This window comes from Stegodyphus dumicola, chromosome X2, assembly GCF_044657685.1.
Source record: "Stegodyphus dumicola isolate Sdum_Otavi_A_Nest chromosome X2, ASM4465768v1".
In the NCBI taxonomy this organism is placed as follows: domain Eukaryota; kingdom Metazoa; phylum Arthropoda; class Arachnida; order Araneae; family Eresidae; genus Stegodyphus; species Stegodyphus dumicola.
The window spans coordinates 17,814,631-17,841,045 of NC_140781.1; the positions used below are offsets into that span (position 1 = coordinate 17,814,631).

Here is a 26,415-nt window from a genome sequence, read left to right on the forward strand (position 1 = left end):
ATCTGAGATAGAACTATTCACTGCCCAAACAAATGTCATTTTGAAGTTGCTCTTTAAATCTGGGTTTAAAAAAAAGAATTTCGATCATTATAGTCGGTGAAAAGTAACTCTAGTCAGTAAATTTGCTTTCAAATGTCTCCATGAATTTTTCATGTAAATACATGAAATGTTTTGTAGTTATCTTAGTTAAACATGATTAATGTTAGGAAACTTTGCTTTATAGGGAATATACATAAAGCTAGATTTTATAGTTACAAATCATGAAATTGTTTTATTAAAATTCTTTCCATTGAAAGTGCATATTTAAGATCAATATTTAAGGGAATACAGCTTGCAGCCACTTTCCTAGAGCACACTTGAAAACGAAACTCAGTTACATTTTGTTATGCCACTCTGCTTATAGTGTCACAACTTAAAAGCCTCAGTCAAGTACATACAGTTTCACTTCTTGCATATAAAGCGTCAAATGAAAATATCAAGGTCATAAGATTTAATTTACAAGCCTGAGATATTTTATTAAAATTTTCAATATTTTCCAAGAAATTTTCCTGTACGTGAAATTTATGTTACTCTATTGATAACTGTTGCTCTTTTTCAAGCTCATTGTTCTCTTAGTTTATATTGTCTACCTGGTCTCTTTGCTCACAGAACATGGTACTAAAACGATAAATCACGGTTTAGAAATTATTCCTAGAATATGTGCTTGTAACTGGTTCAAAATTTATCACTGAACTAATAGAATGAATGCCGACTTCAGCTCTAGGTTTCATTAGATTGAAATAATATATGCAAATCGTATACAAATATAAGAAAAAAATTTGAATATTGCAAATTAAAAGAATACCATTGAAGATTTAATGAAAGAAACCAGCCAAAGCAGTTTTTGCAGAAATTCAAGGAATACTTTCAAGTTGTTTGAACAGAATTTCATCTGTAGTAAAGAAGCAAAACTCATCATTTGTTAATGTGGAAATGCTTTAATATGATTAAAATAAAGCAGAAATTAAATTGCTCTAATACTGAGTTTCAAAAAGTAATGAAAACTCCTTAACAAATAGCCAAATAGGATTTCATAGCCAGCAATGGCTGAAATCAAAGATTTCAATTGAAGCATACCTTATTAAAAAAAATTTAAGGTGCCTATATTTCCACTTTTCCAATGCAACACTATTAAGTGCATTGAAAAAGTGGGAAAATTCTATTTTGTAAACAAAGCTCAACTAAAAAGTTGGGGGTCCTAGACATAAAATTTCTTTCAAAGGTAACTGAACATCACTCTCCTTTTTTTTTTTTTTCCATGAAATAGAAACTGGATAATAATGAGTTACAAGGCTACATCTAGAGGCTTTGGTTGTAATGTGGAATGTGTTTATAAGTTATTCAAAGCATGTAGCTAGTTTTAACGTGTTATACCAGAAACAATTCTTTCCTTCTAAATTTTCACCAATGATAAAAATACCCAAGAAGCTTGCATTTCTTTGAGAATTGAAAGAATGAAGTTCATTGAGAACTTCACTTGATGAATACTTTCCCATCCATTATTGATGAAAAATATCTTAATCAAGTGGAAATTGAATTTTCTATGTATCAAGTAGATGATTTGAAAGAAAATGTAGATTTGCCTATTGATAAAGCATGGGAAGAAATTGCCAAATTAAAAAATATGAATGGGGTGTAATAAATACAAAGTATTGCCTATTGTAATGCTTGCGGTCTTAATAATACCTCATTCAAATGCAGCTTGCGAAAGAATTTTTTCTATTGTTAAAAAAGAGTCAGATGGAATTTCGACCAAATTTAGGTCCTAAAACTCTCAAAGCAGTTTTGATTGAAAAAATAAATATGCAGGCAAATGAAGAACTGTATTATAAAAAAACATTCTCAAAATCAGAACTTAAGCTTGCTAAGCATGCTACATATAAATCTTTGCATTCGTAAATTAAAGTATTTTTTTCAATACTTATATGTATTATTCTTGGTTATCTAAACTTTTTTTAATGTTATTTCCCTGTGGAAATCAAATCCAGAATAATGATATATCATTTATGGATTCTGATTTTTTTCTATGATTAGAAGTGATTTAAAATATTTGCTTTACTCATATATTAGTAGATTTAGTGATATACATGCTTGAGGAATTAAATGAAAAATTTCTAATTTAATGTGCATATAATTTATGAGACATATTTTTAATTATTCAGTTTTATATGTATATGGATTTTAAATGTAATAAAATTTATTACAAGTAATGATTAATTAAAAATTAATGAATGGTTAATTACAACATGCATTATATGCACATGTTCAAAGTTGTAAAAATGTTGGTTCTCTCATTAGCTACTGACAAATTTTGCTGCAGGTTGGAGTCTATGCATCAGTGAAACATAGGAGGTGGTTCTATACATCGGTGAAAGGGTTAAAACCTTGGTCTTCACATACTATATTCAGAATAAGAAGAAACTCATCTACATACTGAAGCAAAATCTTTAAAAAAATTAGAAACTGTGTTTAAGATCAGCTTTTATTTCCCAACAGAAGGACTCCATATATATAACAAAAAAGTCTTAAAGTTCTTGTTACAGTAACATTATAAAAGGATGGAACCCTATAAGGCACTGGTATTCAAACTTTATGGCACTGTCTACCTTGTGACACCACTATAAACTTTCTTGACTCATAGTTTGGATATTGCCACTATATGGGTTAAAAAATTGGCTTTTACTTTTCCGGATTTACTGGGAACTTATTTATCTGATCTATAGACTAGTTCACACAGGCCAGTTAATCAAATGTCTACTGTACTTCTTTCAAAATTTCTTTTCTCAAAATACGGATATCCTGCACAACTTTCTCTCTAGTACTCATTTTAAGTTTTTGATCCCATTATGGCTTGGAGATTCTCATGAGAAAGCTATAGCAACTACTTTACTATTTTTCCAATACATGTTGGAAAATGAAATCCAACACTCAATCCAGTTTCTGGCCATTTTTTTCTTTATTTTGCCTCATTATATAAATGTATAACTTCTTATTCTTAATATGGTAGGTATTGTTTTAACCCTTTCACTAGTTTATAAACTCAGATAAGTATAAAAACCGCCTCACTTGTTTTATTGTTGGTATATTTTTTGTGCAGTTCAGCATTAGGCTTCCACGAAATATAACAGCCATTCCAAAAATATTAAAACTTACTTCCATCATTGCTAATTACAAAGATCCAGAAATTATAAGGATTCTAGAAGCAATTTCTCTTGAAACAGCCTCTTTATTATTGAGAAGCCTAGATTTGGGATATTTCTACATGACATGAATCACTTGATGCTTAGCTGTGATCCGGAATATGTTTGCATCCTCAATCTAGTATAGTCACCACCAGGTCACTTTTATTGAATGCCAAGATGATACTATGGACAAAACTAGAACTTCTCAATGTAATTGTTATAGTTTATTATATACAGCATCTTTATTTTTGAACAACTGGACTATTATTTTTCAAACCTTACTGTCTGTCTTATTCTTCCTTTTTCTTATCATTAAGAATAATAATTACAAAACTCATTTCTAAAGTCTGAAGTATATGGCATATTTTAAATTAGAAAAGTGGAAGTAAAATATAATTTTTTTTCAAGTGTTCATTCGATTTTGTGACACTTTTATGTGCATATGCAGAAAAAAAATATTCACTGAAAATTAAAGAAATAAATGTTTTTATTCAGTTGATATTTTATGCAGTATGTTAATTTTTACCACAACATTAGAATAATGCCTTAGCAGCCTACATGATAATCAAAAACTATCTGAATTGCTTACCCAATTTCATGAGGCTACTGTACATTTGTATATGGCATATCTTTTAGTTTTCCTTCTAGATGACTTAATTTTCGGTTACTATTTACAGAATTTTCAAATGCTGCATTTGTCATTTTAACTCATAATAGCAAATTTTCATAAAAGCTTCTTTACTTCCAGTTCGTAGAATATAAATAAGCTGAATGGGAAATATATGGAATGTGTACTTTACTTCACACAAATGTCAGGTTTCATACTAGAAATATAAATTACAGAACTAAGCCTATATGTTATTTACACAGAGTAAAAACATGAAAACTCTTGCTAGGATTCATCAGTGTATAAAATAAAGCCCCAACTCTACATATTTTTGTGAAGAGATTGCAAGACATCACAAGAAAGCATGCTTAGCAAAGTTATCTGCTTGAGAAAGTTTCGAGTTTGCTTTAGAAGTTATGCTGCTGGGCAATATATATGATCATTCTAAATACATGACACAGCAAAATCTTAAATACTCTTCATACTTTGAAACAGCAAAACTTAAGTATAGATTAATGCCAAGACTTAAAATCATTCATGCTGATAAAGTTGAAGGTATGTTACAGCCAAATAAAAGCAGATAAAATTAAATATTATGTTTATTAATTATATGTGTACAGATCTTTATTGAAGTAATATATATTGAAAATATGATTACTAAATTATTAAACTTGTTGCCATGTAGATGTGTCAAGACTGCAACACACGTTCATATTCTTTCACGTAATATTTAGAGAGAAAATTTTAAAAGTTTCTTTCTAATGGTTTTCAAAGTATGTGATCTAAAACTTTACAGCATTATAATGGACAAAGAAATTTTAAAATACTCACAAGAAAATTTTAAAACATAGCTTTTGCACATATGGTTCAAAAAATAAACTGGCTATCAGATTAAAAAATTTGCTTTTAATCTAAATAAAAACTTTATTAACATTTGAAAATATTTAAATTGATGGCTTCATTAAGTCTTCCAGTTCTTTTCTTTTCCTAAGACATAATGCAGATATGAAAAAATCACTCAAATACTCTATGAGGGGAAAAAATAATCCCACTCAAGAAAGTCATCAGAAATAAATAATAACTCACCAGTATAACTTCAGAAGCTAAATGCTATAAAATGTGTTTTATATCACATGTTTCTTGATCATGTATATCAGTTAATGAAATGGGGTCACTATCCATAACACGTTCTGATGTTGAGGAGCTATCACTTTCTGTAATTTCAGTAGTAAGTCCTTTGTAATAGAATGGTGAGGAAGATGACATACCTCTAGGAGACCACTTGCCAACAGGTAGTTCTAATGAAAAAGGTGTTTGACAGGATGAAGTACTATTTACTCCTGAAATTAATAAAATATTTTAAATGGTACAAAATACTGAAGGCTATAAATGATCTCATTACAACAAACTAAAATACAATGCATATAATGCAATATCTATTAAGCATTAAGCTAAGCTCAGTTGTCCACTTCTCTAATGTACTGAAATAAAATAGATCAAACAAATTAAAGCAAATGAAAATTTCATTCGATTTCAAGTTAATATACAGAGGATATTTACACACTTAGAACAATTTTAATAAAGAATTAAAAAAGCAAATGTTTTGGAATAAATATTTCTGCGACCAGCTTATTACTTGAAAGATAAATATTGTCTGTTACTTTTAAATTTATTATTCTTTCAAAATGTATGTCCAAGCTGTAAATTAAATTATATGTTTTTGAGCTTTCTGAAGAGAAATATTCCTATTACATAATTAAAAAATGTTGTGAAATAGATGGTATTAAAATTTCTATCACCTTCTATAGAATAAGCAACATTTTTAATTGGAAAGGGAAAAACTGTCAATCATTATTTCTATATGAAAAAAAGACTTAAAACGAATACCCACAGAAAGGTATGTACTGTTCCTAATATTTATCAAATTAAATGTTTGGTAACAAGAGAAAATCTGCTGATGTAGAACAGTGGAGTAGCAAGCATAACTGGAGCCTGGGGCAAAATACCTTTTTGGTGCCCCCAGAAAAAAGAAAAAAAAAAAAAAAACACAGTGATATGACGAAAAATGTTGTTTGGAGACCATTTCATGCCCGAGGCATCATACAGCCCCCTTGCTATGCCACTGATGCTGAAATCTCTTGCAAAGTCTTTAAATACATCTGTAACAACAACAAATAAAATAATAAATCAAGATGTATAACTTAAAAAAAAACATAATGTTCACTAACTTTTGCTAGGCATCTGGGCTCCATGCAAAACAATTTTTAGAATACTGTATGGAAAAACTATTCAGCAGAATATAAATGGAAATACATTATAACCCTTGAGGCATAGATTTACTAAATTGTGGTCAACAAATAAAGGTCTATTTATTACCAAAAACAAAGAGAAATAAATTATACAAACCTCTGTCAATACAAAGGAAGTTTCTGTAAAGGGTTTATGTTTGTTAGAGAAATCTCTTACAGTGGGAAGTTAAAAATTAGAAGAGTGGGAAAAATTGTTAAAACCAACTCAACATATTATCAATACAAAGATTTATTTACAAAGGAAATTCTATGTATCCCAATGATTTTCAAAGAGTGAAACAGCAAGGCAAAGCAACAAGACATACTTTGAAAAGTACTAATGAAGACTGATACGAGTATTACATATGTAATCTTTTCAACATTTTCCAGCAAAGTCGCCTGCCATTTCACCTATAGGCTGTTGTGACTTTGGTCTCTTGAAAAGAGCATTTTCTAAGTGCAAACCCACCATGACATGACTAATGGACTGTAGAAATTAATGGAAATCAGTAACCCTGGAAATTTTATGAAAAACCCTTCTGTCATGGAAATCATGATGCAGACTTAAAATTCCAGAAAAAGGCCTATGAAACTGAACATTTAAAAACATTCTTCACATTTTAAACATTATTTGAATGGGTCTGAAATCATTTGAAAAATGTATAAACAACCTCTGTACCATGTTCTCAATATCCGAGGCAGCAACCATTTAAAACAGAAATAAAATCATTTAAAAACAACCCCCCCCCCCAAAAAAAAGTTTGAAGCTGGATAAAATAAGATTTAAGATCAGTGTTCAGAATTTATCTGCTTTCTTCATACTCTTCATAAACTATTTTAAAAACATGAAATTTGTATTATTATTTGGCAACATTTTAGAGTTTTGTTGTTCTTCAATTTAAAAAGTAGATGAGTAATTCTTATTGAATCAATAATTTGAGTTCATAAATGGAGAAAAATGTTAAACACAGCACTAAATGGCATAAGTGTTTGAGATTACATAGTTAAAAAATTAAGTTTTTCAGAGTAATGCATGATATCTGTAATATATAGTCTATGTGCTCATATTTTATCTGTGTACAATTTTTAGAGACATTTTCAAACTTCTGATTCTGAAACTGGTATTAAAAGAGCCAGTTTTTGTCACTAGCATCCAGGACAGAATATGGCTGCTTTGAGCAAGTTGAAATTTACTTTGAGAATATATTTCAATATGTATTTATAAATAATGGAGTTTTTAAAAAGAGAGAGAGAAGGCAGTTTCAATAGCTATTTACTTGAGTGTGTAATGAAGAAAGTCAGCTCAATACAGACAAAATTCCAAAACTTAAGGTTATTGAAAAGAAAGCTTTATTGATGGTTGAACGAAAAAAAAAAAAAAAAAAAGCAATTGCTTCATGCTGAGGAAGTTTCTGATACAGACTGAGAAGGAAATCGGTGAATCTGAGATGCATAATGAACATCTGCGATCTTTTGAACAGGAACTAGAACACTTATTAAGGGATTAATCATCACCAAAAAATTATGTGGATTTAGTGCCAAATAGTACTGTTTATCAGCAAAATACTTACTTATTGCATTACCCTAAAATAAACTAGGTAACATATGATGATAATATTAGAAATTGGCTACATTTCTGGAAACAATTAAAAAAATAGATGAGATCTTAATCTTTATTTACATGATAAATTTTCATATCTAACTCAAGCTATCGAAAAAGGTAGTCCCACCAAGAAATTAATGAAAAGCTTTCCACTTGGAGGCAATATTTACGAAAAAGTAGTAAAACAAGTAAAAATTCCTTTTGGTAGAGAAGAATTATTAATTCAAATATATGTTAGAGATTTATGAGCTTTAGTTCTTCAAAGGCCAAATTCTTCCAAACATTGTTTAAGAAAATTATTTGATCAGTTGTTGCTAGGAATTATGAGGGATAAGTATGCTGTGATAGTATTTCCACCAATAGAAACTTCTTTACTGGAGAATATGTTAATTGCTACAGATCTGCAAATTATCGGTTAACAGAAGTCAATGCGGGGGACATTGATGTGAGCAAGGTAATGTGGAGGAAAATGATTTAGAATGAATATTAGATTTTTGAAAAGATGAAGTTGAGGCAGCAGAATGAATTCAACTAGCCAGGCTAATTTTTAATTTTATATTGAAAATGTATATAAAAATTACCAACAAATTATGATATGATCGGAAAGAAGTTAAGAATGAAATGAAATTTGGGAATTTTAATAATGTTTCAAGTGCAACAGATCAATTGACATCCACATCTGGAGTTAATATATATTCTGCTCAAATACTTACTTTTCTAAGATTGTTTCAAAGTGAGAAAAAATGACTGGATTGAAATAGAGTCACATGACCATTGATAGAGTCACTTGTACTACAAAAATCCACATATTGTTGTTTGTGTTTAAAGCCAGGACATCCAGTACTTAAATGCAATAGTAAAGTGTTTATGTTATGGGAAAAATAATCCCACAACATAAACACTTAACTTATTACTTTTATGTAGAAATATTCCACAAGTATCATTATGCAACGTCAGAAAAGTTGAAGAGACCTCAGATGAATAAAGTAACAAAAATTTGGCGAGAACTTCCAATGTCGATCAGACATTTTCAAACATATGAGCAACTGTGAAAGTATTGACACAGACATTCAAAGTGATTATTACAGGCAATGGGAAAAGGCATGCTCCTAGAGCTATTATTGATACCGCATCACAGAGATTGTATTTACTGAAAGATACAGCACTAGAAATGAGATAAACGCCAGAGTTAAGAATATCTTCAACATTCCTTGCTTGGAAGTGAAAATACAGGTGTATGTAAACATGAAGTATGCACTTTATATTTGTCTAGTATTCGAGGAGATTATAATTGCAATTTTAAAGTTCTTAGCCCACAAGTTATTTTGCAAATCTGTACCACAAGTTTTTAACATGCTTTTTTAGAAAGAATTAGCATCATTATAGATAATAATAAAGGTACCACTGAAATCTGATAGGCAGGCTTCAACAACTGTCTTGTGGTCTAGCCTTGTGGTCTAGACTTGGATGAATGACTATACCTCAAGAAGAAAGAGTTTATCCTTATTAGTGAAACCATGCTATCCACAATAAACTTAATAACAGATTTGTGGACCAAGAAGATGCTAGACAACATTTTATAAGTACAGTGCATGTTGATAATGATCGTTTCATAGTAAATTTGATACAACTGGAAAATCATCCTCCACTTCCAGATTACTGGAATCCTCCACTTCCAGATTACTACGGATTATTATGAGTTGGCGTTGAAGAGACTGAATACTACTATTAAACACCTTAAGTCAGAGCCTCTTATGGAGATATGAAAATATTTTACAGGAATGGCTTAAAGATGGAATAATTGAGGAGGTTAAGAAAAACAAAAAGCTGCCAGAACGTCTTTCTCTTCCACACAGAGCAGTCTTAAAAGAGAGTAGCACCATGAGGATGAGAGCAGTGTTTGATGCATCTGCTAAAGTAAAAGGACATCCTAGTCTTAATGATTGTTTAGAAAAGAGACTGAGCATAGTCAAACACATTCCGAACAGTTTGACAAGATTTCAAAAATAAAATAGAAGTGTCACTGCTGACCTAAGAAAAGCATTTTTACAAATTAAGCCTTTTATGTGCAAATACGAATTATCTGAAGTTTCGTGCACTGATAGTTAAGGGAAGCTAAAAGAACACTAAAAATGATACAAGAAGATTATGAATGAACGAGACAATAAACTAAAATCTTTAGAAGCATTCAAAGACAAGAATGGTATCAGCAGACTAAAGACAAACTTTACTTTTCATCAAGATGCAAAAGATTTTATGGTGTCCACTATTCTTCGATCAAAATACAAAGTTGTTAAGCAATTAGTGCTGTATTACCATGAGAAAAATGCACATGCTGGAAAGCAATGGTTAATTAACATTCTATGAGAACACTTTTCGATTCTTAATGCTTAACAATTCATCCTGTTATTTATAAATGCACTGTGACATTCATAACAAAAATTTGGAAGCTCTAACTGGCCTTCTTCCCGAGAACAGAGTACGAGAAGCTACTGTTTTTGAAAGCTGGGACTGATATTACTGGTCCAGTTATTTTCAGAGAAAACAAAAATAAAATCCTGGATTTGTATATTCATTTGTGTGGTATATAGAGCAGTACATTTAGAATCGGTTTTATCTGTGTGGAGTGAGTTTTTTAAAAGCACTACGAAGATTTATTGCTCATAGAGGTCACTGCAAAATCATTTATTGTGACAATGGAACTAATTTTGTGGACACTTCCATTTACTCTGAAGCTTGGATTGAAATCATATCACGAATGATACTACTCTAACTGCCATTCAGTGGAAGTTTAATCTACCTACTGCATCCTGGTGGGGAGGTTAGTGGAAGAGGTTAATAGGAGTTCTCAAGAAATTACTAAGATGAGTATTAGGAAGTGCTTCACTGACATGTGAAGAAATGACATGGCTCTATGTGATTGTGAATCGATGATCAACTATCGTCCACTAACTTATGCAGCTGAGAATGATGCTTCATTAATACTTCTGAGGCAATGTTTTATTTCTTCAGGGCCTCCAAATATCTGGTGTTCCTGATCTGGATGCTATAGTATATAAAAACCTGAACAAAAGAGTTAAGTACTGATAAAACTTACAAAAAGATTTAAGACAGAGATTCAGATCAGAGTATCTTGGAGCTCTTATTCAGACAGTGGAAAGTAAAAGATCTATGAAACTATCTGTGGGAGATATAGTTTTAATAGGAAGTGATAATACCAAATGTGTTAATTGGCCATTGGGTAAAGTAACTGAAATTCTACCTGGACAACAGGAAATCATTAAAACTTGTGAAACTTCAAACTGCCAATGGACAAATATTAAGACCAGTACAATGCCTTTATCCCCTAAAAATATCTATCAGTCATCCTATTGTGGAAAAGCTTCCAACAGAAAAGGTGGGAGATAAGACTTCAGAAGTCATTTCAGATGATAAGTGTTATACAAATTTCCAATAATAAGACACAAGCAGGACACACAAACTCTCAAATATAATATTTTATAGAAAATTATATATTTTACATGCCATGTATTGTTTAATTTCTATGTATATTCTTTATATTTAACCTATTACACAGGATGTATCAGTACAGCATTGATAAACTTTCAGAAGAGATAAAATATACCTAGACAACAAGAAATCTCACAGCAATGCATGGTCGGAAATGCTTTCCTGGCGTGGTAGTGATGACACAAACACAAAAAAGGAAGGGAACAAACAGTGAGACAAAACATGTTTTATTATGTTTAGTACAGCAGAAACCTACAATAAGAACAAAAACAAATGAGGAGTGTCATTGAAGAAGGTGTTTGAAATTACGACCTCGTACCATGATGCATGGTGCACGGAAGCCTTTTCTGGCACATCATGAATGGAAGATCACGTGGAAGATGCATGACGCATGTTTCCTGTATCATGGTCCAGGTCGCAATTTCGAACACCTTCTTTGATGATGATCGTTGTCTCTATGTTGTTTTTTCTTTGTTTTTGTTGTACTCTGAATAATAAACGTTTTCTCACCCCGTTCACATCTTTTCTTTCTTGACTTTATATCATCACTACTGCTCCAGAAAAGCGTTTCTGACCAAGCATTCCTATGTGATTTCTCATCATCTAGGTGTACTCTGTCTCTCCTGAAAGTTTGTCAATGCTGTTCTGATAAATCCTGTATATTAATTTTTTTGTATTAGTGTAGGTAATTATTGTTTAAGTTTTTTAGTCAAGACAAATGTTAACTTAGAAGATGTTAAGAATTTATCCTCTTTTTTCATACTCTTTGTAAACAATTTTAAAAACACAAGTTTTGTATCTTGTTTTTTGGCAACATTTTAGTTTTGTTCTTCAACTTAAAGTAGCTTCAAGTAGATGAGTAATTCAGATTAACAATTTCCGTTATTAACTGGAGAAAAGTGTTAAATATGACACTAAACGGTATGAGTGTTTGAGAATACATATTTAAAGATTTAACCGAGTAAGTTTTTTCAACGTAAAGCATGGTATTATCTGTAATATATAGTCTTGTAAGCAAAGCATCAGTATTCATATTTTATCTACGTGCTATTTTTAGAGACATATTTTCAAACTTCTCATCTCAAAATCTATTTTAAAAGAGCCAATTTTTATCAATCACAGTTCTTTAAACATAATCAGCGGCTAAAGTTGATTATCGAAATTCGAATCCTTTTTTGAAATTATAATCAAGCCAGCAAAACCTTTCCACAAGATAAAAACTTGGCCATCTGAGAAATAATTGCTCTGTGTGTCAAAAATACAAAATGCTATATAAGATATACAGCCAAAGGTTTAAAACACAAGTTTTGTGCATCAATGACATCAAGAAGAAAAAAATGCATTATTACAATCATGTCAAAAGTCTTTTTTTTTTTAATCATCATCATATGAAAGAATATGTTGTATTGCATTATAGTTTCATGCACAAATCCAACACAAGTCATCTGAAGAATAATAAAGGGATAGAAAGTAAAGAGGACAATATGCTTTAGAAAGCTTGTATCTGACATTACCTTGCAACACCTGGGGGAAAAAACAGTAAGTGGGCTAAAATTGGTAACAAAAAGCTTCCGAATTCGTAATTACAACATAGGCAGCTGTGTAAAGCAGCTAAATTACATTTGATTCCTGCACATATATACTACATTATTTTCAAGTAAATTCTAAAAATCGCTCCTCCTTTTCACTAGCTTTAAAAAAAGTGCTCCTATCACAACACAAGGTGCAGAGATTTAATACTTTACCTAATCAAGAGGAAAACTAAAATATATGCAGTGTACACATTAAAAATTATGTAAGTATTACTAACACAAATGATGCATCATAACCAATAATCAAGCATAATTTTGCATTGTGAGTGAACTATCTGCCTCACAGGTGGACATTACGAGTTGAGTAATTCAATGAGTCTCTATGTAAGGCACTTGATAATAATATCAATATGAAAACAATGTCAAAATATTTTTTCATTGGCTGTCAAAATCAGTTATGAGATTTCAGATGAATATTCCATTAATTTCACAAAATATAAACTAATATTCTTTCTTGATTAACTAATATTCATCCACAAAGGAGTTATGAAACTAGTTTTCTGATAAAATATAATAAATCAGCATGAGATGGCTTTGAGATCTGCTATTGTGGAACATTTTAAGCACTCCACACTTTTGTAGCATGCCAAAAATTAAATAAGAACCATATAAAAACATTACTAGTTTGTTGCATACCAGGAATTAATATACTATAAACTCCAGAAATTCAGTGTTGTTTTTTATTAGTGATTAATCTACAAAATTTTAGAGGGAACCTTACCTAGCACAATTATTCAATTAATATTTTTCTTCAAAGACTAACAGAACATGCAAAATAAATTGAATTTTATGCTTTATTTGGGGATACTAATATTTCAAATAATATGTTCTCAACAAAACATGTAATAATTTTTCCCAAAATTTACCGTAATGTATTTTCATACAGATAAAATTTCAAAAAATATAATTTAAATTCAGTATAAAATTATTAATATACTCACATTTTAGTCATTGATTAATTTTAAGTTGCCATGTATTATGATTTAACCTAAAATAATAAATAACAACGCTTTATATTCTTAAACAGGGTTTATGAAAAATGTGCTATTAAAAGAACATATTGTTACGAAATGTACAGGCGTGATGAGATGGCTTCCACGCAAAGCAGTTTTAGGGTTGCCATAAAATAGCAAGAAGGGCATGGTTGCCACATTTGGTGAGAAATCGCGCATTTGGCGACAAATTGGCGATATTCCATGGATGTTTGGAGAACCTTCTGGAACAAATTCTTACCAGTTTAGCCCAGAATGTTCTCGAACACCAGTCAAAAGCTATATAAACCCTGCTGGTCCACAGTCAGGTGTCTCATCGAGAGTGAGTGTGTCTCGTCTAGAGAATCAATCCCTGCGGAGTCGATCTAGTTGACAGTCTCGTAGAGTATCGCGGTTAGTGCATGGTCGAGAGAGCGTGTTGAGCTTCGGAAACGACTGAACAGAGAGTCCGGAGCTGTGGCTCTGTGTGTCGCCGAATGCATCGTGAGTTGCAGCGTGGAGAGTCTCGAGAGTACATGGATGGAGTTCCGAGAACAACCAAGCAGAGTCGGGAGCTGTACTCCAGAAAACAGAGTTGGGTGCTTTGCAGGAAGCTGTCTCCACCGTGATAGCCTGATAACCTGAAGGCTGTGTCGCTGATCGTGCCAGCATGTTTATAGTAGTTCATCAACGACTGTAAAACGTGTTTTGGAGCTGTCCTGACAATATTGTCTAAATAAAGTGTGTTTCGATACTTCATCAAGTGTCGTCGTTATTCACTCCAAATCCATACGAACCTCGTACGAACATGAAGAAGAAAATAACATAACAACTAGTGTCAGAAGAAAAGAAAAATGCAACAGTTCTATTGTCTATTGAAAATTATAAAACTTCTGAGGAATGAACCTTCCTATCCACTATATATTCAAATTGCTTTATGAACACAAGCTTAGGCAAGTTGAATATGGCCAAACAAGCGAGGACTATCTGCCAAAGGGGAAGGATACCTTCATGAAGTAGTTTCTCAGGTACACTGGCTTGTAAATATGTTACACATAAGGAAAATTCATATGGAAGTACTTGTTCTGAATAACCAAGTAGAAGTCAACAAAGCTGTCACAAGTGATTCAACTCTGCAGTTATACCATGAGTGCTGGAGGTGACCAAGACAAAAGTCATATTAAAAATGTCCTTGAAGAACAGATGGGTATCAGGGTTAAACTAGACAGTCAACTCTGTGAACCCTGTATATATGGGAAAACACATCATCTAAAATTTCGCAACAGAGAGAAGAAAACAAAGCCCAGAGAACTTATCTCAACGGATGTTTGCGGACCGTTTGACAAATCCTTCAAAAGGTATTGTTATTTTGCAGTCTTCAAGGATCATTTCACTAAATTTAGGTATGTGCTTTTCCTTCACCATAAATAAGAAGTTGCAGAAGCAGTTGAAAATATGCTAGCACATGCAAAAAACGTAGGACATACCATCAAAGAGTAGTTAACCGACAATGGTGGTGAGTTTGATATTGAAAATGTTAGGCTTATTCTAAGACAAAATGGAATTCTTCAAAGATTAATTGCTCCCTATACCCACAGCAAAACGGTGGAAGTGAGAGAGAAAACAGAACCTTGGTAGAAATGGCAAGAACTTTGAAGAATTATAATTCTGAAGTTAATTTTCCCCTCTTCATTATAGGCTGAATTTATTAGTACATCTGTCGATATTTCAAACAGAACATGGAAAAGTTCATTACAAATGTAAGTCGTTACGAATCTTGGATGATACAAAAACCTAGAATAAGACATATGCATATAGTTGGATCCACCTGTTTTGCTCACATACCAGATCAGAGACGCAGAAAAATGGATAAGAAAGCCGTAAAGGGCTACCTACTAGGATATGATGGAAATGAACGATATCGCATCTGAATAAAAGAAACAGTACTGTTACCTGCTCACGGGATGTAGTATTTCAAGAAAAACCTCTGAAAAATTGCAAAGATCCAGTAGAAATACCTTTGCCTGAACCTAAAATACAAAGAAGCTGAAAATGAGGGGCAAGCAAGATCAAGAAGATTCAGAAGATTAAATAAGTTCTGAAAGTGAAAATGAAGATGAAAAAGAATCACCTGCTATGAATTTAAGAAAGCACAGTGCAATAAAAAGGCCTAAACGTTTTGAAGATTATGTGATGGCATCTGAAGTTTTTACGTGTGATGTGTATGAACCACAGTCATACAAAGAAGCCATTAATTGTAAAGAACAGGATTTCTGGAAAAAGGCCATGGATTCTGAAATTAGCTCCTTGAAGAAAAATGACACCTGGACACTAGAAACTCTTCCAGATGAAGCAAAAGCTCTTCCTTGTAAATGGGTCTTTCGAATCAAGAAAAATCCAGAGTACACCGTGGATAAGTACAAAGCAAGACTTCAAAAAATTAATTAAATACCGTGGATACACCGTGGATAAGTACACCGTGGATAAGTACAAAGCAAGACTTCAAAAAATTAATTAAATTAATGATTAAAAGCTTCAATCAGAGACAAGGTATCGATTATGATCAGACCTTCAGTGCAGTCACAAAGCTAGGAACTGTGCATTCACTCATAAGCATTGCAGCTAGTGAGAATATGCATCTTGTGTAATTTGATGTTTCGACTGCCTTCTTGTATGGTGATCTAGAGGAAACCACCTATATGAATCAGCCTGAAGGATATAACGATGGTACCAATAAAGTATGCAGACTCAAGAAAAGCTTGTATGAGCTAAAACAAGCTCCTCGATGCTGGCATAAATGTTTCGGAAAATTCCTGATGGACCTTGGGTTTACAGTCAGTGAAGCAGACCCGTGGCTATTCATTCGAGAAAAAAATGGTAAGAAGCTACTCATAGCACTCTATGTGGATGATGGACTGATTGCTGCTACTGATGAAGAAAATTCCAGAAACTTTATAGACCAGTTGAAGTTAAAGTTTAAAAGCACCAGCAAGCCAGCTTCATATTTTTTAGGACCAGAAATACAGCATCTTGAAGATGGAAGTATTAAGATAGGGCAAGAAGCATATGCCACAAAGATCCTTCAGCGGTTTGGCATGAGTGACTGCAGACCAGCTCATACACCCATTTTGAAAGATAAAGTAGTTTACACAGAAGAAGTTAATGAAACAGATATCCCTTATTGTGAAGCTGTGGGAGCATTGATGTATTTGATGATGGGGGACAAGACCTGACTAGGCATACTCTATTAGTGTTTTGTCACATAAATTAGAAAATCCCTCTAAAGAAGACTGGCTCAAGGTTAAGCATGTACTGAGATACATTGCAAACTCCAAGTAAAAATGCATCGTTTATAAATCAGGCTATAAACCAGGAATTTTAGAATGTTTTAGTGATGCTGACTTTGGTGGATGTATTCAAACAGGACTTTGGTGGATGTATTCAAACAGGCAGGTCAACCAGTGTAGTAATATGTTTGTATGCACGTGGAACAATATCTTGGTGACTTTGTCATATAGAACTTAACTTGCATTAAAAGCACGGATTAGAAAAACTTTTAGTAAAATTCTTCTTCAGTTTTAGCATATTTAACCTTAAAATGCAATACAACTAACCCATTTGCCGACTTTTGACCTTGCAGGGGGAAAAGGAAAGAAAGTTTCAAATTACAATGAAACAAGTACATATTTTCAAATACAGTTTCAAAGAATCAACATCATTTTTTTAATTACATGATTTTATTTTAATAATACTAATAGCAAATACTAAACAGTCTAAAACAGATCTTAAAATCTAAAAATTCAAGTAAGAACATTTGATTTATTTGATAATGGTAACGTACATGAGGGCTATCTGCCTAAGGGTAGGCCTTAATGGAGTACTTTCAGAGGGTAACTGGCTCATATTTAAGTTGTACATTGGAAAGGCCACAAAAACTCCTATGTAGCCAGCCCATTTGCTGGGACTGGAACCCATGTCAAACTATGAGCATTCAGTGACATTACTGGTGGGATAACTAAGCACAAATAATATATTACAAAGTCAGAAATTTGGATGTCCATATGCAAATCTTTGGGCCCCCTAAAATAAAATATGACTAAAATAATTAATTCCTCTTTAGAAAGTCCAAGAATGGAGAATGTAATAACAAAAGGAAGCAGGTGTGTTGTTTCCTCTTCAGAATAATTGAGATTCCTATATGTCACATTCAAACACCTGCTGGTGAGGCAGTTGCACCATGGCCAATAACAATGTGTTGACTGACGCTGTATTGATGTTGGCAGGATCACATATGTGCTACACATTTTGCCACCTAGTGCAATCCCCATGTGTCCTAAATTCTGCTGCCCAGTACCTCACTAAATTCTAAAAGTTTTGCAGCCCTCGAATTCTACTGCCCAAAGCCACTCCTAAATTCTAAAAATACTGCGATCTTTAATTTTTGTTGCTTAGTGCTCCTCTAAATTCTAAAATTTTTGCTGCCCATAAATTCTGACATGTGTGGATGCACCAGTTGTACCTGCTTTGGTGTTAGTCCTGTGGGAGTGTTAGCATTTTTCTATCTGACCTAAAGAATAAGCTCTAATACTGCCCTGTCCACATCTCATCATCATTACTAGATAATCATACCTTACTAGATAATAAATGTTATCAAATGATCTAAAATCCAGAATCGTATGTCCCGACGATTCAAAATCTCGGATTTTGATCTGTACGTTCTAGGGCTACATATTGTAAATGATAAGATGATTTTATGTAATCATATTTCAAAGATTTTTCAACTAAAAAGGGAAAAGAATAAATGTATTAATAAAATTCACATTTAAGAACCATAGGAAGAGAAATAGTGTGCTTTTTTTTTTTTACCATGTTTTAGACGCATTTGCTTCTTTGCATCCTTTCTTCTGTTATTGAACCAATTATTTACAACAGGCAATGTCACAGTATCTCGATCAGACAAAGGCCATTCTGAAAATTTAAGAATTAATCATTCAGTAAATATAAAACTACAGAGTAAAAGCAGAACAAAGTTCAGGTTTACCATACGCAAAATACACTTTAAAGAAAAATGCACATTTGATACACAAGACAGATTTTACAAAAATCACAATGGAAATGTATTAAACCACACCCCTAATTTAACATTTGAAAGGGTGATGAATACTATACTAATAAAATAAGAATTTCCAAAATCTTGTCATATAACATATTTTGGCAATTTTAACAATAATTATTACATACTAGTAAGCAAATAGAAAAGCACACATTTGAGATTGAGAATTCTCACAGGAGTTCAGATCAGAGGCGTAGCAAGGGGGAACATCTGTCCCCAGGCACAGCATCCAGCGGGTGCCAAATTGATGTTAAGGAATTTTAGAATTAAATATTTTCCATTCTTGACAAATAGGAAGGGGGTAAGAAATTTTCCAGTTGTCCCCGGGTGCTGGAAGCTCTAGTTATGGCTCTGGTTCAGATCATGTGTATAGATGAAGGAATGAGCAGAGCTTCGCATTAATGTATTAGAATCTAAAATCCATTCCATTGAGGGCAGAATTATTCAGTATTTGCATACACAGCTTTAAAAATGAATCATCCTTCCTTGGTTCCCTTAGGGCTCTGGTGGCTAGCTAGAGCATTCATTTATCTGTAGTTTTTCATGCCAGGATTGTGAAAATTGTTCCATTCTTCATGCCAGATGATATTTAATCTGAAGACCTGAGATGGAGTTGGCAACTGTAAGCATTGACAGCTCAATTTCTAAAATACTCGACAGCAGCTCTTTTACTGACTTTGCTGAATTCAAAGACTTAGAAAATAATGCGATACTTGAACTTGTAGCAAGAGTAGGTAATTTTTGAAAGCAGGAAAGACGAAAAATGAGCAACACCTTCGCCAGGAATCAAACCACGGAGCTCTGGAATACACACCTAGCATGCAGACCACTACACCACGAAGGTAGACTAAGAAGGCTGGAGAAATACCTGATATACTCCCCCTTTAAAAGGACGACTGGGGTTATAGGGAACCCAATCGCCCAAATCCTGAGTGTGGAGAATCATCATCCACAACCCTTTTAGTTTGGGTGCCAAATAGAGACATTAGGTATTTTGGAAGCAGGAAAGACGAAAAATCAGCAACGCCTTCATAAGGAATCGAGCCGCGGACCTCTGGAATACGCGCCAAGCACTACACCACGAAGGCACACTAAGAACCACACCCCTAATTTAACTATCAGAACCATATATTATTTTTCTGGATCAATTTAACATTTCAATGTGAATGACCTTTTCTATGAGCATTACAAGTTTAAAACTGAAAACTTTAAAGTTCTTCAAAATGCCATGAAGTGGAATTTTTTTTTTATAATTTCAAAATGGATCTTTCACATTATACATTTTGCATACACACAATTTTATTTAAGGATGTATACAGAAAGTTAAAAAACTTGTCTGTTTTCACAAAATGACAACTTTTACTCATGAATATTATGAATATTTTAGATTTCATTAAAATTCAATTTTCTTTGTAGCCTTTATAACCTCAATTTACATATTTTATCTGTACGTTAACATAAATATGACCAATTTTAACACTTGATTTCACCCATACTTTTTTGATCTACCCCTCTAATATTTTTAACTGAATGAAAATACTACTTTAATTGATTTGAAAGTTTACCAACACTGTTTAAGAATACTTCACAGAAAATTAAAAATCCAACTTTCATTGCATATAGACAGACACTGAAAAATTCCTGACCAAAAAGTTTTCGAAATGATGAGAGTAATTTTGTCACAGAAGCTGGACAGAGTGTTCTTTACTGAAAAGCAAGAACTTAAAGATTGTTGCACCAATTTTTTTATTTTCAAAATCACTTTTTCTTTTTATAGAATTACATCAATTCACAGAATTTACAGACCTGATTTCAAGGTTATTACAAACTTCCTGTTTCAGCAGAGTGCAGAATGAAGTGTTACAGGAAATCTGTAAATATTCAGAGATTCAAAGACAATTCTTCCTCACACTAAAAGGGACGGACAACCAATTTACACAAGAAGATTTTCAGATTGAATATACATCAACATAAACATGACCTCTACCTGTGTCAACTTTCGAAATTTAGAACCAAATTAAGGACCACATTATGGGAAATCGTTAGATTTCAGAAACTATTTTTAAGGCACCAGAGATACCTTATGTAACATATAAGGCTTACAATTTATGAGAAAATGGACATGCACAAGCTCTCACTTAAGTAATGCAAATGCTTATAAGAAATGAAAGCAGATGAACATAGGCAAGTTGAATTTATAGCATTTTATTGAATTACATGTTAAAAAATAAAAAATGGCTGTTGAAATACTGCAGTTAGACTAAAATGCATAAAATAATATTACTTGGCAATGTAGCACAATTATGCAAATTTTGACATTATTGCTATAAAATGATACCTCATTCTGAAGTCATATTCATGCAGTACAAAAATAAAACATTTTTGTGACAATCAGTACAGTGGCCATATACTGAATATACCAAACCAATAATAGCTTTAAGCCTGTATATATATTACGCTAGCTGTATTTACTCGAATCAATCTACACACAGATTTAAATATACAGAATCAAAACAAAGAAAAGATTCTAATGAGACAGCAATCTCCTTTTAAGTAAAATGTACATCTAATTTAAGGGCTAGCAATAATATAAGTACAGTTTAAACAGTTTGATACTTGCAAAACTGGGACACATTGCAAATTTGAGGAAAATGTTTGGCAAGCATTTTAAGATTAAAAAAAGCAGAAAATAATGAAAACTCAAAAAGTGACAAACTTATCATGAAGTGTTTATGACAATCAAAATTTATTTATTAATTTTTTTAAATTACTTGTTTTGATTGTCACAATTCTTTTTAAATGTGCAGAATCATATATAATTTTTCTGGATCAATTTAACATTTCAATGTGAATGACCTTTTCTCTGAGCATTACAAGTTTAAAACTGAAAACTTTAAAAATCTTCAAAATGCCATGAAGTGGAATTTTTTTTTTTTATAATTTCAAAATGGATCTTTCACATTATACATCAACTCTTGTTCTTCCAGTATACATCTAACCCAAAATCAGAACTATCAGAAGCTGGCAGAATTTTTTTTTATGTAACTGATTGGAAAGCCATCTTTCTGTATGAAATTTTATATCAATATATACAGCCAAAGGGTTAACCCTTTCCACTCCTTAATTTTTTTTACTAACCAACAACACTTTAATTGATTTACCAAAGAGATAAAAAAGGGGGTCTCAATAAAAGGTTGTAATGCAACAGCACAGAGTGTGTAACAAATATTTTTTCAATTATATTCAGTAGTAGGATAGTAAATAAATTTAACCAATTTATTCACCTTATTTATTTATAACTTTTCAAAGTATGATATTTTTAAAAACATTCTTCTGGATAAAGACCATGTTTCCTATCACAAATATCACAATAGAATGTTGTTTCTTTTCTCTCTCCTTTGAACTTCCACTTGGAACATATACTGTCCTTATCTTTTTTATGTGAAAAAATAAAATGAGTCTTCCCATCTAAGCATTGAATAGTATCATCTATGGACAACCCACAAGTTTTTTTTTTTTTTTGTAGGAGCACAAAGTCTTTGATTACACTCATCAACAGATTTTCTCTAAATTTTGTGCGACATCTTTTTGATACTTTTCTTGATTCATTGAATTTATTGACATTTTATTCATTGAATGCAAGTTCGCAATGGAAGTTTCCAACCCACATAAAAATAACTTTCGCCACAATTTCAAAGTCTTCCTCATAAAACAATAGTATGTAGCATACCCAAGTAGCACACGACGTAGCAAAGACATTGCAAACTGGTCCGAGAGGTTGCAAAGTGGTCGTGGTGACTTTTACATCTTTACAATGCAGCAAATATGCAAAATATTTGCCACTGCATCTTGGCAATTTGTTGACGTTGCTGAAACGTCATGATTTGACTGCTTTTAGACGTGGTTGTTTTAGCATTTTTTTCATAGTTCATTAGTGTTACTTTTAGAATGAAAAGAGACTAAATCTGCCCTTTCAAGAATCCAAAGTCCTCATAAGATTTATTTTGCAATCTTTCATTATTTATCTAAATATATTAATCTAAGATAGATTCATCTAATGAAATATAAATTTAATATAAATATTTTAAGTTATTAAATTTAATTAGTACTAAAAATACGTGCTAAATTATTGTTTAAAAATGAAAATAATCTACAAAGTAAGTTATTAAGTTACACATTTTATATATTTTAAAAAATCATATTTCCGAAATTAGCAAATCACATGTTACCAATTATTTCACTACTGAAATATGACTTTATTATTTTTGAAGTAAAGATGAATTTATTTAATTAATATGTTGACATAATATGTAACATTTGACCACATACTGTGCAAAAGGTAAAATTTTCATGAAGATATGACTGTTCGTAAAGATCTATTCACTGATAAAAATGGGACAATTTTAAGAATTCCGAGAAAACGTGCAATGTTAAAAGATGATGCATATCTATGCATATTTAATGGCTGTCCAATATATATTACAGAAAACTCACCAACAGTCAGGAGAAGCGGAACAGAAAAATTAATGGAAAAAAAGAAATATTAACACTTTTCATGGAAAACGACAAAATTAATGGATTTGATAAATTACTCATAAAAGCTGACATCAAAATTAGAGAAACTGTGAACAAAAATATGAAAGTCATTACCTATAAAAATTCTGATGAATTGTTTGTTATGATTTTGTCCATCTCCATGCATTCAAAAATGCTTGGTTTAATCTTAGTATACAATACACTCGGGATTTGGCGACATTGACATTACAAATGTTTTAGCGAGCCCAATAAAATCATTTTTGTGAATATAATCTTGTGAACATTGTTCGTAATTCTATTCAGTTTAAGTAATTCTTCTAGACCATTTAAAATAGATTCTATTAAATCAGAAGCACCGTCGAAAGGTTTAAAATGCAGTCATATAAATTGCTAAAAGTTGCACTCAATTGCTGGTCGACCGATTACATTCCATGTATGTTATTTACCGAATGCTTATATAAACAAACATCTGAGCTCGAGGTTTGTGCGCTTTTGCTAGCTGCCAAAACAAGTTGTTAACTGTGCAATGATTTGAGACTCGAATGAAATGCCAAGAAATTCTGAAATTCACTGTGGAGTGAATTTCAGAATGTCTTGGCATTTCATTCGAGTCTCGAATTTCAGAATGTTTTAACTGTTCCTGAAAATTTGACAAATAATAATGATTTTGAGGCAGCTGTTAAATCCTCAAGAGCTTCAATACAGAAAGAGGATGATATACAGGAATATAATGGTGGCCAGTTTATTTTGGAGCAAATGAAACTTTTGAAACTGAAAAAACTGACAAAGGAAAAAGGTACAGCAGTTATCTGATGGCATTTGCACACACTTTATATATGAAATTTACGTCATGTTATGAAGCAGTTCTTTCAAGTATTTTGGTAAAGATGCCATCTGTAACGCATTTGAAAAGACTGACCTCATGTTTGAAACTGAATCAAGCAATGGCCGATATAAATAATATTAGTTATATTAAATGTAAATGTAATGCACTGCCAATCAAAGAATGCAATGTGAATCTTCTCATTGATGAAATTCATATAAGACCAAAAATAACATACAATGGTTAGGCACTTCAATTCAAACAACAACAATTCAAGCTGTTATGGCATGTTAATTACTTTCAAAATAAAAAGAAATTAATGGACTGGTACCAGTACTTAATATGACTGCTGAAGATTTATTTAATTGACAAAGCAAGCTTTGTTATTATTAAATGACGCAGGCCTTTAATGTTGTGTGTTTGATATTGGACATTCTTTGAAACTTCAGTGTATGATCTGCAAAGAAAAATTGTTAAGCTTGGATAACTTATTGATTGAAGGGGAAGATTATCATAAATCTTCCATTATCCCAAACAGCAGAAACCAAAGATAGGTGAAAATATTTATATATGGTTAGTAGAGGTGATCTTAAAAAATCATCCTTACCAGTTTTTAATATTATAATACATTGTTATTGTATTTTTATAGTACTTATATCCAAAAAATTTAAAACACATTTTCAAAAATGTGACAATCAGCATTTAGTCGTTACTTCACTTTTTAAAATGCACATAATTAACAGTGGACTACTTGGTAATGAAACTTACCAGTCTTGCAGTTGTGAATCCTTTGTCATCAAAATGCTAACTACATTTGCAAATGTTTGTTTAAACAATTATACAAAAGTTTTAGCAGATCATAAGTTTTCTGCTTCAAATGAACAAAAACTAAAAAAATTAAAAAGGCATTAAGTATTTTTATTATCTTAATTGTAAAATGCAGTTTTATTATTTTTCACATAGTATTTGTAACTCCAAATACTGCATAGTTTGTGCATTTAAAAATCAGTTATATGTGTTTGTTAAGTCATGATCATAATATAAATATGAATGCTTGAATTTAGATTTTTTAGTATTAAAGTATATTTTGTTTTCATGGATTTATTTTTGTATATATGTGTGATAGCAGGAAAATTCATGATAAAAAAAGTTTCACTGTACATTACTTAATGAAGAGTACATTTTTAATGCTCATAGTTGATAAAAATCGAGATTAGTCGTGGGTTAAAGAAATGACATAGTCCAGGTTGAACAAATAAAAATATATTGGGAATATCAGGTTACATGGGAACAAGCAACCACAGCTATGCACACCAGACAGGGATAGAATGACAACAAAACTGTTGTTGCCAATTCTCATAAAGTAAATATTGGAACTGGCACATTTACATATATTTTTAACACGCCCCCTTGCCAGTCACACTATTTGCAAGATACTTACATACTTCCACAAAAATTTATCACGCTGTGGTTGTACACATTTACAGAAAAACAATGTAGCTGCTATTACATGCTTAAACACTATTGACTTCTACTTATGAATTACATCATTAAATGAACACATATTAAGTTATACTAGGAAACACAATGTTTACATAAAAGCAATTAAGAAAAATTTGTATCTAGGCTTCTTTCTGAAATTTTAAGTCAAGTCTCTACACAGACACTATCAGTCGTAAACTTCACAGGAGATTATTTTTACGTACAGGTCCCGGCATAGTTCATGTCATGTAAAAGTTTTTTTGAGGTCTGCTTAGTTAGGAGATCAGCGAGATTGTCGCTGGATCGCACATGATCAAATATAATCACATTTTCCTTCACTAGGTCTCTCAGAAAATGAAATTTAATATCAATGTGCTTACTTCTTTCAGAAGTAACATGGTTCTTTGCTAAGAAGATTGCTCCCTGGTTGTCGACTAGCACTTTTTGAGGTGAAGCAGCTAATTCACTACAGATTTCCTTGATCAAATTTTTAATCCATAGGATTTCCTTGGCAGTGTGACACATTGCCACATACTCTGCTTCTGTCGTCGATAAAGCTGTTGTGGATTGCTTCTTGCTCGACCATGAGATTGGAGCACCTGCGAGTAGCATTATATAACCACTATAAGATTTACGGTCAGTTCTGTCACCTCCCCAGTCAGCGTCTGA

The 26,415-nt window shown here is 32.0% G+C and overlaps 1 protein-coding gene across 1 annotated transcript in view; it reads right to left on the reverse strand.

Annotated features, from left to right (window-relative positions):
* Window positions 1-26,415, reverse strand: part of LOC146992693 (homeobox-containing protein 1-like) — a 120,860-nt gene that overhangs the window by 2,730 nt on the left and 91,715 nt on the right. The window contains exons 4-5 of the mRNA XM_085809390.1: window positions 18,659-18,760; window positions 4,915-5,168 (exon numbers count right to left, since the gene is read on the reverse strand). Of these exons, the coding sequence (XP_085665516.1) occupies window positions 4,939-5,168; window positions 18,659-18,760 (332 nt within the window). The 3' untranslated portion in view covers window positions 4,915-4,938. The remainder of the gene's footprint in view (window positions 1-4,914; window positions 5,169-18,658; window positions 18,761-26,415) is intronic.